The following is a 14,564-nucleotide window of genomic DNA, read 5'->3' on the forward strand; positions in this document are numbered from 1 at the left end:
AAGACTACCTCTGTCAGTGATATTTGAAAAAAAACTTTTTCTAGCAGTTTAAATAGCTGTTTGTTGACATTTCTCCAAGGGCTATTCATCATGGATGATTGGCTGTTTTCCACAAGCTATAATTATCTCAGTAGGAGGTCCTAAGTTCACAGTTTGTTTGATAGCTCAAAGAGTTTATTAAAGGATTAATAGCCTTTGATGAGGCATTATGAATAGAACATTTTTTTGGCTTTAAGGGTTTAAGATTTATAAATTTTGAACGGGCTTTCATGAATAGGAATTTTTGTAATATTATTTGGGTTGTAATATATACTTAGACCTTTATTTTATTTAACCTCAACATATGAACATACGTACAAATGAACTAGGAGCAGGAGTAGGCCACTCAGCCCTTCATGCCTGCTTCACCATTCAATAAAATCATGGCTGATCTGATTGTAAGCTTCTGCCTACCCACAATAACCTTTCCCCCCACTTGTTAATCAAGAATCTAACTAATTCTGTCTTAAAAATATTCAAAGACCTTGCTTCCACTGCCTTTTGTGGAAGAAAATTCCACAACCCTCTGAAAAAATTTCTCCTCATCTCTGTCTTAAATGAGCAACCCCTTATTTTTAAACAGTGACTTAGTTCTAGATTCCCCCACAATAGGAAACATCTTCTCCACATCCACTCTTGTCAAGGCCCCTCAGGATCTTAAATGTATCAATCAAGTCACCTTTTATTCTTCTAAATTTCAGTGGATGCAAGCCCAACCTTTCCTAATGAGATAACCCGCCCATTTCTGGTATTAGCCTAGTAAACCTGCTCTGAACTGTTTCTATTGCATTTACAGCTTTCCTTAAATAAGGAGACCAATACTGGGCATAGTACTCTAGATGTGGTCTCAACAGTGACCTGTACAACTGAAGTTAACCTCCCTACTTTTGTATGCAATTCTCCTTGCAGTAAACTATAACATTTTATTGGCTTTCTTAATTGCTTGCTGTACCTGCATACTAGCCTTTTGTGATTCATGCACTAGAGCACCCAGATCCCTCTGAATTTCAGACCACTGCAATCTCTCACTATTTAGATAATATGCTTCTTTCTCGTTCTTTCTGCCAAAATGGACAATTTCACATTTGCCCACGTTATACTACATTTGCTAGGTCTTTGCCCACTCACTTAATCTATCTATATCTTCTACTGAGATGGGTCTACCGAGTCAGGAAATTTTCCAACTCAAGCTCATTGCCTCGATAGCGAAAATCTGGCCCAGGTTTCTAGAAGGCGGAACAAAAACAAAAACAGAATTACCTGGAAAAACTCAGCAGGTCTGGCAGCATCGGCGGAGAAGAAAAGAGTTGACGTTTCGAGTCCTCATGACCCTTCGACAGAACTTGAGTTCGAGTCCAAGTTTTGGACTCGAACTCAAGTTCTGTCGAAGGGTCATGAGGACTCGAAACGTCAACTCTTTTCTTCTCCGCCGATGCTGCCAGACCTGCTGAGTTTTTCCAGGTAATTCTGTTTTTGTTTTTGTTTTGGATTTCCAGCATCCGCAGTTTTTTTGTTTTTATTTCTAGAAGGTGGCATGTTTTGGTTGCCAGGATACATCTATAAGAAGTTCCATCATCTACAATTGCCAAGTCCTTGAAGTAGTGTTTGGAAAATGAATCAGTGTCACACCATGGGCCGAATTTCTATATGCTGAGGAGGTGGGACCAGAGGTGTATGGGGCTACAATTTTGTACCTTCAAATAGCTTGCCGACTTTCTGACAGAGTCTCACCTTCCAGTGATTTTGGAAAAGATGGCAGGTCCTGTATACTCCGAAAGTGGCCGGTAACATCTTAAGTCCCTTGAGGGCTTAATTAAGGACATACTTCAACACCGATCGTATTTTCAATTCGACATATATAGTACTTGATATGCCAGGATGCCTTCCACGAAACATTGGTGGCCTTGAGTGACAGTCCAGGTAGAAATCGGAGCCAGGGATTCCAATCTACTTGGAGGGTGCATTCTAAAAGTTAGCCGCAACTGCAGTGGATAGGGCTTTCCCCTGACGTCTGAAGGCTTTGACCTTCCTGGCCCTCTTATTACCTAATCTGTGGCCAGCGAATGGGAATGGAGGTGCCTTCGTGCCTCACTACCTACTTCAGCATTTGCCATCTCTGACAGAATGGCTGCCGATCTGGTAGTGCCTAAGGGCCCTCCAGACTCTGGAGTCCTCCTGCTACCCTTAATTAGATGAAACTGCAAATTAATTGACTGTCTCCTTCAAAATCAGCGTGTGAGTCCCACCGCTGGCATTTGTGGTTTCCTGGCCTGCATTTCACCCCAAGTGGGGTCAAGTCCTGAGAACGAACATTCAACCCTATACATCAGCTTTAAATATACCAGCAGTGAACATGTTCCCCAGGATGCTCAATTAAATGAACAAGGTAACCCATTGGGTTTCTTGATAAAGAGGAGGCAATAATGGATTATGCACTCCATTAGCCATTTCCTAATCTTTGTTTAGACACAGGAGTTCAATGAGCCTTGGAATTACATACAATGAACAGTTATCACATTTGACAAAGTAGTTTAGTACAATCCTTAATAAAGGCCAGAGCTCTATGCACATATCTAACTTGAAGTGATGACTCAAGCTTCATTTTTGAACAAACCATCATTTTCATTCCAAACGATAATGGGAATTTACCTCTGGGAGAAAACTTAGTTATATACTTAAAAATTCACTGGCAGCCAAATTAAAAATAGTTGATTGACAATAAGAAGGGGTGGCTGAGAACATTGCTGAATCTTATCTCGCCATAGAAACTGAAAATAGATCTCAGTTGGCCGGTGCTGGACAGATGATTTGCTGCTGCAATGTTATGCTCAGCTGTTGTCTAAGTTAAACTTTGCCTATCACAAAAGGTAGAGGACAACTCCTCAGTACTGATGGGGGTGACCACTTTAGCTTTCAAAGGTCATTAATGCAAATCTTGGATTTCAACTGCTTGTTTGACTTACTTTGTCAACAAAGGGATCATCAATGAGGAATTCATAGAAAGGATGACAGCCTTGCTTTTCCAAATCTCCATTTACACCAGCCACACCTTTTAATGTAGCTTCTGGCCCCCGGTCCTAAAGGAAAAATATATCTTAAAAATGATAGAAATTAAAGCATCTAATTCCTTTCTCTTTAGCTAAGATTAAAAATCCTTACATGTAAAGGTCTCAGGTAACTTAGCGACTTCTTCCACCACTGTGCATCACTGACAGCATGCAGCACTGCCTTAGTCGTCATGGAAGTATTACTGAGAACTTCCATGGTTTTTGCAGTTGTTCGTTGAAGCAGGGCAGTAGATGAACTAGTTGAAGCTTGTGTATCAGTCTAAAAGTTCAAATCAAATAAAATAATTATTGCTTTAAAAAGGGTCATAATAAACTATTGCACTCAAAAGAGATGAATTGTTCCATTATTTTTTTTAAAAAGGTGAATTCACACTATAATGGTGAGATTCAAACCATTATTATAGTGTTGTGAATCGACTAATAGTGTAAGAGGGCAAAACTTTGCACTACATTTTCCCCAATCCTCTTAATGGTCATCAAGCAAAAGTCCAAAATATCCATCTCATCTGACTTTACCTCTCCTTGACTAGCTGCTTTGTTTCATAGAACACTTGCTGATCTTATTCTTTCCTGCTTATTACCAGGTAATGAACATTTTTTAAAAATTGCCAAGAAGTCTGACATACCACAACACATTATCCTGTCTCACTGAATTGTAAAAGCTAAAATATATTTGGTTAGCTGTTTGTTAGATTTAAGATATAGGCAGGTGTCATATTTGCAGTCCTTAAGTACTTTGAGCTTTCTTATTACATTCAAGTGCTATATAAATGCAAGTTGCTGTTAATGGTAAAAAATTTCAGGCCACTTGAATGATGGTACATTGAAAATTCAATTATTTGAAAAAGAAACAATAATGCTGCATTTTACTATTCACATCTCTCTGAAAGGTAATGAGACAATAATAGTCTATTTTGTGCATGGGATGGGAAGGTGAAATTCTATTTCAGAAAGGTGGTGAGAGCTACGCTGTTTTAAGTCGTGCCAATTCTTACCTGCTGAGCATGGCCTGTAGAATTTATAGACTCGCTGCTCTCTGATGGTTGAATCTGATAATTCACAGCTTGATACAAAATCTGCAATAAAATGAACAAAACACAAAGCAGTGATTTAGCAGCATGCAATTATATGAGAGACTGCTTTCAACAAACTATTAACTATAAACACACAGGTATATGGTTCTTTTCCAGGATAAAATATATAAAACCTTTTATGAATGATGAGAAACTACCTTTCTTTGAATGAAATTTTGCATAGAGAGGTGAGTCACAAAAAAACTCACATCGCAGAAATAATTTGATTGTGACTGTCCAACACCTTGATAAATGGAGCAAACAATCAGCATAACTTGAAAGTGCTACATTCAACATTAATTCCAAACACGTTGGTCAGGATTTTTAGGTTGGCACGCGGGCGTGATCGGTGGGCCCGGGACTGGCCAGGGAGCGGACCCGCTGACCGCTATCTGCCCCCGACCCGATTAGTGGCCAGCCAGGGTGAAGCATGCGCCGAAATGATCATCACTGCCTGCGTTGGGGGTGGGAGGAGGGCGAGTGCAGAAGTCAGCGCGGCCGCAAGGGAGCGCTCACAGAAAGCTCCCTGAAGGCAGAGAGCTGCTTCAGGGTGCTGAACACTTCAGAAGTATCAAATAAAGATTTTTAAATCTGGCAAAAAAAATGTCCACGCAACACAGTCACCTGAGCATAGACATTATAAAAATTCTGTGCACAATTTTTTTAAAAATTTAATAACGGAAACCTCATCCTGCCCTTGGATGAGGTTTCCTGAAAAATGCAAAGACCATCTGGCCGATTCGCCCGCCCACCAACCGTAACATTGGATGGGCAGCGAAAAATCCCAGTTAATTGCACCGTTAATGGGCTTAATAGACATTTTAATTGTTGACAGGTGTGCCTCCGAGTTTAGCATGTGCCCGTCAACCAAAATATCGCGCAAGTGTGCGACGTCATCGGGACGCTCGCCTGCCCGCTCAGTGAAAAATTCTGGCCGCTGATTCAAAGCTTAATTAAAAACATGGTGCTGCATTGTCTATTCTTCAGGTTGTGAGCTCAAATTGAAAACTGACTTTATATCTTGGCAAAAAGATATAGGTCCAGAATTTATTGTCAAAATAACCGTGATGCTGATGGCAATACCCATTATTTGTGCATATCACCCAGCAACTTCCTGTGAGGATAGATGTGCGGTTAGACTCAAAAGTCCAGCAAATGTGTGCTCTGCAATAAGTTTCCCAAAAATGGCATCTTGCTGTCTGATCTAACATTCAAATCTACTGATCTCCATAAAAGTTCCTTACTACAAGGCAGATGCATATGGAGTTTCATTACTTCAGCTTTAAATTGTTGGGGATTTATTTTTTTTTATATTTCTTTTGTTTTCCTTTATTGCTTCTTTCTTAATCAAATTTTTCTTTCCCTCCCTTTATTTTGTTTTCTGTACCTGATTTCTGTACAACTGCTTCAGACTCAGTGCAGTTCATGATCAATACTTCAACCTGGTTAGGTAAGGAGATACACAATTGCCTGCTCGGTTGAGCAAACATTTATGGCATGAGAGAACAACTTTCAATGATCTGACAAAAATAATTTCAATAAAACTTATTTAATTGTTTACTGCAATTTTGTTATTCAAATTAGCATTTAAGTTATTTATTTAGAGGTGATTACATTTTTATGTATTGCTTTGATGTCACATTGCATCGTGAGAAAAGGTGAATATTAATAAACTGAGAACAAATTTCATATTTCATTTAGCCTCAAAAATTCAACGTACTTCCAACAGCAATGCACAGTAATTATTATTAAGGACCCTCAATGACATGGATCTGAACTATACTTTAGTGAATTAAAGACTAGCAAAATACCTAGATATATTCTTTGATTTTTCTGTTATGTCAGCTAGACTTTCTCTTTCTTAATCAATTTTGATTTCACATCAGAAATTAATGTGATAATAGCAGTGCTGTTTAATTGAAACAAAAGGCCAAAAAATGCAAATAAACAAATGAACAAAAAATGAACTTAAGAGCAACTGAGCAATTGGGGGACAGGTGAGGGTGGGGGAAGGAGGAAGGAGGGAAGCAGAAAGTAGTTGAGTACTTACGATAACAATTTAGAATAGCCCACATCATAATCAGCAGCAGCCATGTTATTCAACACTATAGACTAAATCTTCAACAATCTACGGTCAAGCATAGAAATCTATACTCCTCCATCAACTACTAGCGCCTCTTTTAGTCTGTCAAAAAGTCATTTACAGCATCAGAGGTGGTAACTTGGCTGTCAAACCCATGCCAGCTCTCTTTGGAACAATCCAATCAGTCCCATCCCCCTGCTTTATCCCCATACCACCGCAGGTTTATTTTCTTCAAATGCCTATTCAATTTCCTTTTGAAATTATTGATTGTTTCCTCTTCCACCATCCTTGCAGGTAGCAGGTTCCAGGTCATTAGCACTCGCTATGTAAAAAGGTTCCTCCTCACATTCCCACTCTGCACCTCTTGCCCAAAACCTTAAATCACTGTCCCCTAGTCCTATACTATCAATTAATGGGAACAGTTTTTCCCTGACTACCTTATTCAAACCTGTCATTATCTTGTACACTTCTATCAGTGTTTCCTCAGTCTCCTTTGCTCTGAGGAGAATAATCCCAGCTTTTGTAAACTAACATTGTGATCAAAATCCTCCATTCCTGGAACCATTCTGATAAATCTCTTCTGGACACTCACATCCCTCCTAAAATGTGTTGAGCAGAACTGGATACAATACTCTAGTTGGGGCTTGACGAGAAATTTGTGATGGTTCAGCATAACTTCCCTTCTTTTGCACTCAATGCCTCCATTTATGAAGTCCAAGATCTAATATGCTGTGTAAACTCTCTCAATATTTCCTGCCACCTTCAAAGATCAATGTACATGCACACCCGTTACCTCTGTTTCTGTATACTTTTTAGAACTGTGCCATTAAGTCAATATTGTCTTTCCCTATCTCTTCTGCCAAAATTACCTAATTAACTCTATATTAAATTCCATCTGCCACTTGTCTGTCCAGCCTATTTATTTATATCCTGTCCCTTAGAAAACACTACCCTCTACCATCATCCACTCTGAAAAACAACCATTTACCACAACTTGCTGTTTTCTGTCCTTAAGCTAAATTTTTTTATCCAACTGGATACTGAGTCCCCTATTCCATGAGCCTCAATTTTGTTAACCAGCCTTTTATGTGGTACTTTGTCAAACTCCTTCTTAAAATCCATATGGATAACATCCATCGCATTCCCATCATTAAGCTTCTCTGTTACTTCATCTACAAATCCATTAGATTAGCATGATTTGTCTTTTATAAATCCATGCTAGCTATCTTTAATTAACTCCAACCTCTCCAAGTGGCAGTTGATTTTTTTTCCCCCTGATTATTATTTCTAAAACCTTAACCACTATTGATATTAAACTAACTGGCTTATGGTTGCTAGGATTGTCTTTACATCCTTTCTTGAATAAGGTGTCATATTTGCTACTCTGCACTCTGGCACCTCGCCCATATCCACAGAAGATTCGAAGATTACAGCAAGCCCTTCCGCTATCACCATTCCCACTTCCTTCAGTAACCTTTATGCAGGCCATCTGGATAAGGTGACTTATCTTCCCAAAGTATAGCCCAGCCTCTCCTGTACTAGCACCTACTCAATTTAAACCCTATCCTTTGCTTCTACCATCTTTGCTTCTATTGATATTTTGTCAGATTCTTCTTCCTTAGTAAACACTGATACCAAGTGCTAATTAAGTGCTTTAGCCTTGTCCTGCGTCTCTAAGCGTATAGGACCTTCTTCATCTCTAATAGGACCCACTCCACCCCTTACTACCCTATACTTGTATTCCCTCCTTGCCAGTCTTATTTTTCTTTTCATCTCCCCTCTTAAACTATTGTATTTGGCCTGGATTTCACTTGAAAAATTTGCCTGACAAGCATCATACACCCTCTTTTTCTTTCATCATGATCTCTAGCTCCCTCATCATCCAAAGAGTCTTATTTTTGGGTGCCCTACCTTTCACCTTTGTTGCAATGTACACAGCTTGCCCCTGAGCATCTCTTCCTTAAAGATCACCCATTGTTCCATTACAGTTCTTCCGTCAGTCTTTGGTTACATTTTGTGCTGCCTATATCCCTTCTCACCACATTGAAATTAGCCTCTTCTAATCCAGACATTCTACGTTAAATAATTCCTTGCTTTTCTCCATTATTAATCTAAACCATATAATATAATGATCACTCTTATTCAAGTGTTCCACCACAAACACTTTGATCCATCTCTTTTCCCAGATCCAGCAATGCCTCCTTTCTAGTTAGGTGAGAACATATTGATCAAACAAGTTCTCCTGAACACATTTCAGGAGACTGCATTAGGATTTTTTAAAAATTTCTTATTAGAAAATCAAACATTGGATGGACTGCATTAGGTAAAAATGTCTTTAGATTCAAGAGTTAATGCTCTCCAAAGCTCCTCAGTTCTCATTAGTATAAAGCTTATTCACTCATACCTGCGTTTGAAGTGAGCTGCTGACAGCTAGAAGAGACTGGATAACATTAGGAGGGCAATAAGTGCGAGCAAAGGCCATTAGTTCCTGCCGAGTTGTCAGGTCATGATACCCATCTGACTGCCCCAGTTTGCTGCACACCTGCCAACCAGCACTGTAACCTTTGGGAGAAAAATAAACATCCACCTGTTCATTTTATTAATTAAAGATGGGTCATCACCCATTTTGGCATCATAATTCTTAACTTTAGTTCATTACTGAAATGCAGCAGAAATGTTTTACTTATTTTTTTTTAACAAAAGGCACACAAGTGCCTGTTGCCGTTTTGTCACTTTGTACACAATTCCTCCTTAATCAATATTATTCCTGGGAGTAAAAAGAATGGCCAATTTATTCGGCATGCTTCAAAACTTTAAAAAAGGAGATCTAGGTATTACAGAGAACTGAGGGAAAACGCTAAGTAAAAATCGACGGCTTTTAAAAGTCATAGAAAACAAAATCTATGTATTGCACACATTTTTTTCAGCACAAGATTAAAACCTAAAAGGGTTATAGAAAGGCCTGTGTTTCTGTCTCTCAAGATTGTATCACTAGTCGATGGAGGCAGTGTGTATTTGGTTATACCATGTCTGTGAAGGACAGGCTTAACAGATTCAGCTGGTCTTTTTCAGCTCTTTGCATGTTCATATAAAAGAAAATGAGAATATTTTGTAAATGAATGGAAATGGAAGTGAAAGAATATTAGGAAAAGCAAAAAGGTGATTTAATAGACAATTGGCATAGATATAAACAATAAGAAAATGGAAATGCTTCTGCAATGAGAAACTCGTAAAAAAAAATGTAAAGGTGGGAAATTAATAATCGTGAAACCTTTCAAGATATTCTGATGGATTACTATAGTATACAGTATGTGAGGTCAATTCATAGGACAGAATATATTGAGCCTAAAGTCTATGAATATTACCTCTTGTATCAGTTTCCTTTCTAGGACTTGCTACTGATATTCGTTATGCCTGCCATCTACCTTTAGAGGAATCCCTAAAATGCTGGCAAACACCCCACAGAAAATATTTCATACTTTCGGTTAGGAATGTAGGTAAGGCATGTGCTGATGAGGGAAAGACGCAAACTTATAATAGTCAGCGGTACTGAATTTGTTCCAATCCAACTAAAAATCCTTCAACATGGATATGTTGAAATTTAAGCTAATATTCAATGTGATCGACGCACTGTTAAAAGCTCATTGTTCACGTTTGTTAAGTAGGGAGTTACTTATGGATGCTGGACGGAATAAGTGACTGCCAGACTCTCTATCAGTTTGCTTCTTGAAACATTTTTACCATAATTCTCTCATATTCAGCATCTGAAGCAGCCTGGTTAGACCATCAGGTATTGAACAGATTTTGTTTATTTAATAAGACATAGTTTTAGTACAATTAGCTTGTAGCTTCCATTGCCAAAATGACTGGGATTAAATGCTGCTTTACTGTATGAAACAAGAGGGCTCCTCGGCCCGCTTCATTGTTTCCTAGTTATCCAACGTTCTGCACAGTACTTGACATTGAAGGGTAGTTTATATATTGTGCAGCCTGTTTAAAAGCAACGTGTTTCAACATATCAATTCAACCTGCGACTGACCTTTTGTACCAATGTTCATTTTATTTTAACAAACTTGGTGGTCCACAGCTTTTTTTTTTAAAGTGAAGAAATGTGGCCTGGTAAAGATTTGAAAAGTATGCATGTGTGATTAAAAACAAAGTTGTTCTGGTGCAGGTTTGTGCCAATTCTCTTTCATAGGAATTGAGAAAGAGATGACTCAGTTTTATGCAGTGTTCAATTCTCACATCTTTCCCCTTTAGGCAGAAGTTACATTGTTTCATAGTTTACCATTGTGAGATTTGAACTCTTGATCTTGGGGTTACAAACCCAGTACCATAACCACTTGGCTACTTAGGCCAAGCCCCCCTTTAGGCAGAAGACGACAACAAAAAAGAGAAAGACTAATGACCTTGCTTGCACCTTTAACAACCATCAGGTGTCCCAAAGTGCTTCACAGCCAGTGAAGTACTTCTGAAGTGTAGTAGTTGTTGTAATGTAGGAAACATGGCAGCCAAATTGTGCACAGCAAAATCCCACCAACAGAAATGTAATAATGGCCAAATAATCTGTTTCTGTGATGTTGATTAAGGGATAAATATTGGCTAGGACACTTCTTCGAAATTGTGCTATGGGATGTTTTACATTCACCTGAAGGACAGACTTGGTTTCACGATTCATCCAAAAGATGGCACCTCCAACAGTATGGTGTTGCTTAGTAATTCACTGGACTGTTAGCCTTGATTTTTGTGTAGAAGTCCTGAAGTGAGACTTAAACCCAGAACATTGTGACTCAGAGGTGAGGGTGCTACCAACTGAGCTATGGCTGACAACCAGTAGAGTTCTTGATGGCATCACTGAGATGGTAGATAGGGAAGGATGTTCAGAGAACAATAGAGAACATTTCACACAAATGATATTTAGCTATTATTAAAGCACATGGCATTGGCCTGGATAGATAGAAAACTGGTTGAGAGCTGGTTGAGCGAACAAAAAGGGTATTACTGGATTAATAAGGTGTGGCGAATGGTACTGCAGCCATATATTTTCATTCTATGTATAAATGACTTAGATTTCAGAATACAGGGCAGGCTTCTGAGAGATGTATTATTGTTCAAAAGACTACTTGGTTCAAAAAAAAAATTTAAATGCGCCTACATGTAGATTGAGATTTTGATTAATCAAACATGAAGGTGTTTTATAATAACAAATAACTTTCATTTACATTTACTTATGCAGTAGATGTTAAGAAATCATTGCTGAAAGGCAGTCTGCTGGGAGTGTGCAATTGATTCTGCTACCTGTTAGCACAAAACATGCCTAGAATTCAATTTGCACAGAGGTTCATGCTTCGCCATTTTATTAGTATGTGTGCACATCTCACAGAATCTGTAGGTGTTGCTGCATTTCATGGAGTTTTGATGTAAAATGGTGGCTCAGTCCTCTTATTTCAACCACACTGCAGTTTTTCATGGGTCACATTACAATTCAGGCAAATTAAGCATAGCAAGTAAAATACGAACCAAAAGATGAAGAGAAACTAATAGGAAAATGTCACGCAAAAGACAGTTGCATTGCTCAAGTTCTACTAGAATATCCCATTCTGCTTGAGTTTAAACAGATTTACTTAATAATGGTCCCTGTTCAAAATCCACTCATACAGAATTTTAAAATTGGCAGGATTGAATATTGAGATCAGAAAAATAACACCAAGATACCTAAATTCCCCTGTTTGAGCACAATATAAAATCAGTGCAATCAAAATACAGAAGTCACCTGCAGACATAAGCTCTTGGCAATGGATACTGGCAGCTTTGTAATCTTGATACTGAAGGGCTTGTTCAGCCAGGAGAACCAATACCTGCCCTTTCCTCTGTGTCTTATCCTGTCCTGTTTATATTTGAAAAACAAAGAGAAAATAATATAATACTTAATAATAAGATTTTCTAACTAAATGACCTGCTTTAAAATGAATTATCAACCAAAACATTTGCTAGGAATGGTCGCAAACTTTGAAATGACAAGATTAGCATAATAATCTAAATACAGACACATTTCCAAACTAAAGTAAGTTGTGACATATATTCCATACTGATATTAAAAATTCTGATTTAACAAAAATCACAATAGCTAGTCAAAGATACAGAGTCAACTGAATAGATTTCTGTCAATAATTACTTATACCTTTATAAAATCACTGAAATGCTATCTCATCCGACAGAACAGTGTCACAAAAGCAGACTACTGCTACCAACTACCTGCGGGCATGTGGAACTTTTTTTTTTAAGGAAGACCTGTGTTTTATAAAGAAATACAAGTAAAGACTGATCAAAAGATGGCTGATAATGTAAAATGACCACTTTCTGGAAAATTACTATGTGGATTATACCTGACAGAATGGTCCTGAGAGAAAACGGACTGGCGCACCTTGGAAGGTGTCATGGCCTACTTCAAACAGACACTTGAAAGGAAGATATGGAAAATGCAAAAGAAGGAACTTATGATCTCCTGTGCTTGCGAAGACAATGGGCACTGATTCCCACATCTCAGCAGTATTCCAAAAATCCATCTCCTATTGATTTATATCTCAGAATGTATAAAATGGTCCGAGATGAAAAAAAAAAGGACGCTGGGAGCAAGACATGACTATTTCGCCTCCCAGGAACACGCAAGAAAAATGGGTTAAACAGCTGGCTGCAGACCAGTGTTTGTGAGTGACAGAAACAAGAAACAACAGCAGTCAGTCACCCCTGCAAAGGCAAGCAGGTGATTTTCTCGCTCTCTCTCTTTTGCTGGCGGCGGTCAAGTGTATTCTAGCAGAGACCTCAAGCAAAAAGAAACAGGGACAGCCTCTTCAGTTAACATGCAGAGAGAACCAGGATTCCTCCCCCTGGGACAGGTCAACAAGTGTCTCCAGCAGACTGCAAATCTGCCAAAGTCAGCTCTACCGAAATCACCCAACTTAAAGGCCACATCATACCACCATCTATACCTCACGGGAAAGCCAAGGACTGATTTGTATATTGTTTAACTTTTATTCAGACTCTTAACTTCTCCTTTCTGATCAGTGTGTGTATGTGTGCATCATGTCATTTTATTATTTTTCCTCAGGTTTTAGCAACTAATAAACTTAATCTTTCTTTGGCTCAAGAAAACAGGGTTAATTTGGCTCCTTATTACAAGTAAATACATTTGGACTGGGAAAAGGTATCCATGGGGAAAGGATTTTTAAACTAACCTTGTTGCAACCAACCGAGGGGGTTGAACAAAGAGGGGAGCCAGCTCATTCCTCCTCACCAGGAATCATAACAAAATTGAGGTCCCGTCCCAGTCATAAAAAATTGAGGATCTAGTCCAGGAATTTAACATATTGGGGACCTCATCTGGGACCGGTTGTAACAAGAGATCATCAAGAACAAGCACTTACCTGCTACTCTCAGCAAATCTGCAAGCCCCAGGAGCTTTTTTGACTGTTTGTAGGCTGTCGGACATTGAGCAATGCACTCTTTTATGAGTTGGAGTCGGTCTGAGCACATACGTACTATAATGAGATAAGACAAAAGGAAAGAAAAATGCCACTTCTTCATATTAAATTAGTGCGTTTCCACATTTAAAACAAGAGGAAATCTTGCTGCAACAATAAGTGTTTAGACCATAGCAATTTATGTTCACATAACTGTTGACAAACATGTTCAATAAACATTTATGGAGAATATATATTATTGAAATTAAATTTCTGAAGTAATTTCTTTTATATCTCAGTTTACAATATAAACCCTAAAGGGTTTCAGTCCCATTCATCCTTTGAGATTTAGGGCCTGGTGAACAAGCTGTAGGATCTTCCATGTCTGTTGATCCTACTTTACCTTTATTAAGAATTGTAAAACCATAAAATGATACATAAGATAGCCATTCAGTCCATCGAGTCTATGCCATCTCTTTGGTACAGATATCCATTTAGCCCCATGCCCCTGCTCTTTTCCCATAGTCATGCAAATTAATTAACCAATTCGCTATTCAGTCATTGTTGAATATGCTTCCATCATTTTTTTCAGGCAGCACATTCCATCTCATAGCATATTGCATAAAAATGTTTTGCTCAGGCCGCCTCTGCTTCTAACTTTAATCTGTGTCCTCTGGTTATCAACCCTTCTACCAGTGGAAACAGTTTCACCATATCAAAACCCTTCAAAATTTTAAACACGTCTATCAAGTCTCCCTTTAACTTTCTCTGTTCTAAGGAGAAAAACTTCATTTTCTCTCATCTCTCCATGTAACTGCAGTTTTTTCATTGCTGGTACCAT

At 38.5% G+C, this 14,564-nt stretch overlaps 1 protein-coding gene across 2 annotated transcripts in view; it reads right to left on the reverse strand.

The window, feature by feature from the left end:
* Positions 1 to 14,564, reverse strand: part of nbas (NBAS subunit of NRZ tethering complex) — a 242,479-nt gene that overhangs the window by 93,962 nt on the left and 133,953 nt on the right. For both annotated transcript variants that reach the window (XM_041187860.1, XM_041187859.1), the window contains exons 32-37: positions 13,688 to 13,801; positions 12,037 to 12,150; positions 8,668 to 8,825; positions 4,103 to 4,183; positions 3,199 to 3,366; positions 3,003 to 3,116 (exon numbers count right to left, since the gene is read on the reverse strand). In XM_041187860.1, coding sequence (XP_041043794.1) covers positions 3,003 to 3,116; positions 3,199 to 3,366; positions 4,103 to 4,183; positions 8,668 to 8,825; positions 12,037 to 12,150; positions 13,688 to 13,801 — 749 coding nt within the window. The remainder of the gene's footprint in view (positions 1 to 3,002; positions 3,117 to 3,198; positions 3,367 to 4,102; positions 4,184 to 8,667; positions 8,826 to 12,036; positions 12,151 to 13,687; positions 13,802 to 14,564) is intronic.

The sequence above is a fragment of the Carcharodon carcharias genome, chromosome 5 (assembly GCF_017639515.1).
Source record: "Carcharodon carcharias isolate sCarCar2 chromosome 5, sCarCar2.pri, whole genome shotgun sequence".
NCBI lineage: Eukaryota > Metazoa > Chordata > Chondrichthyes > Lamniformes > Lamnidae > Carcharodon > Carcharodon carcharias.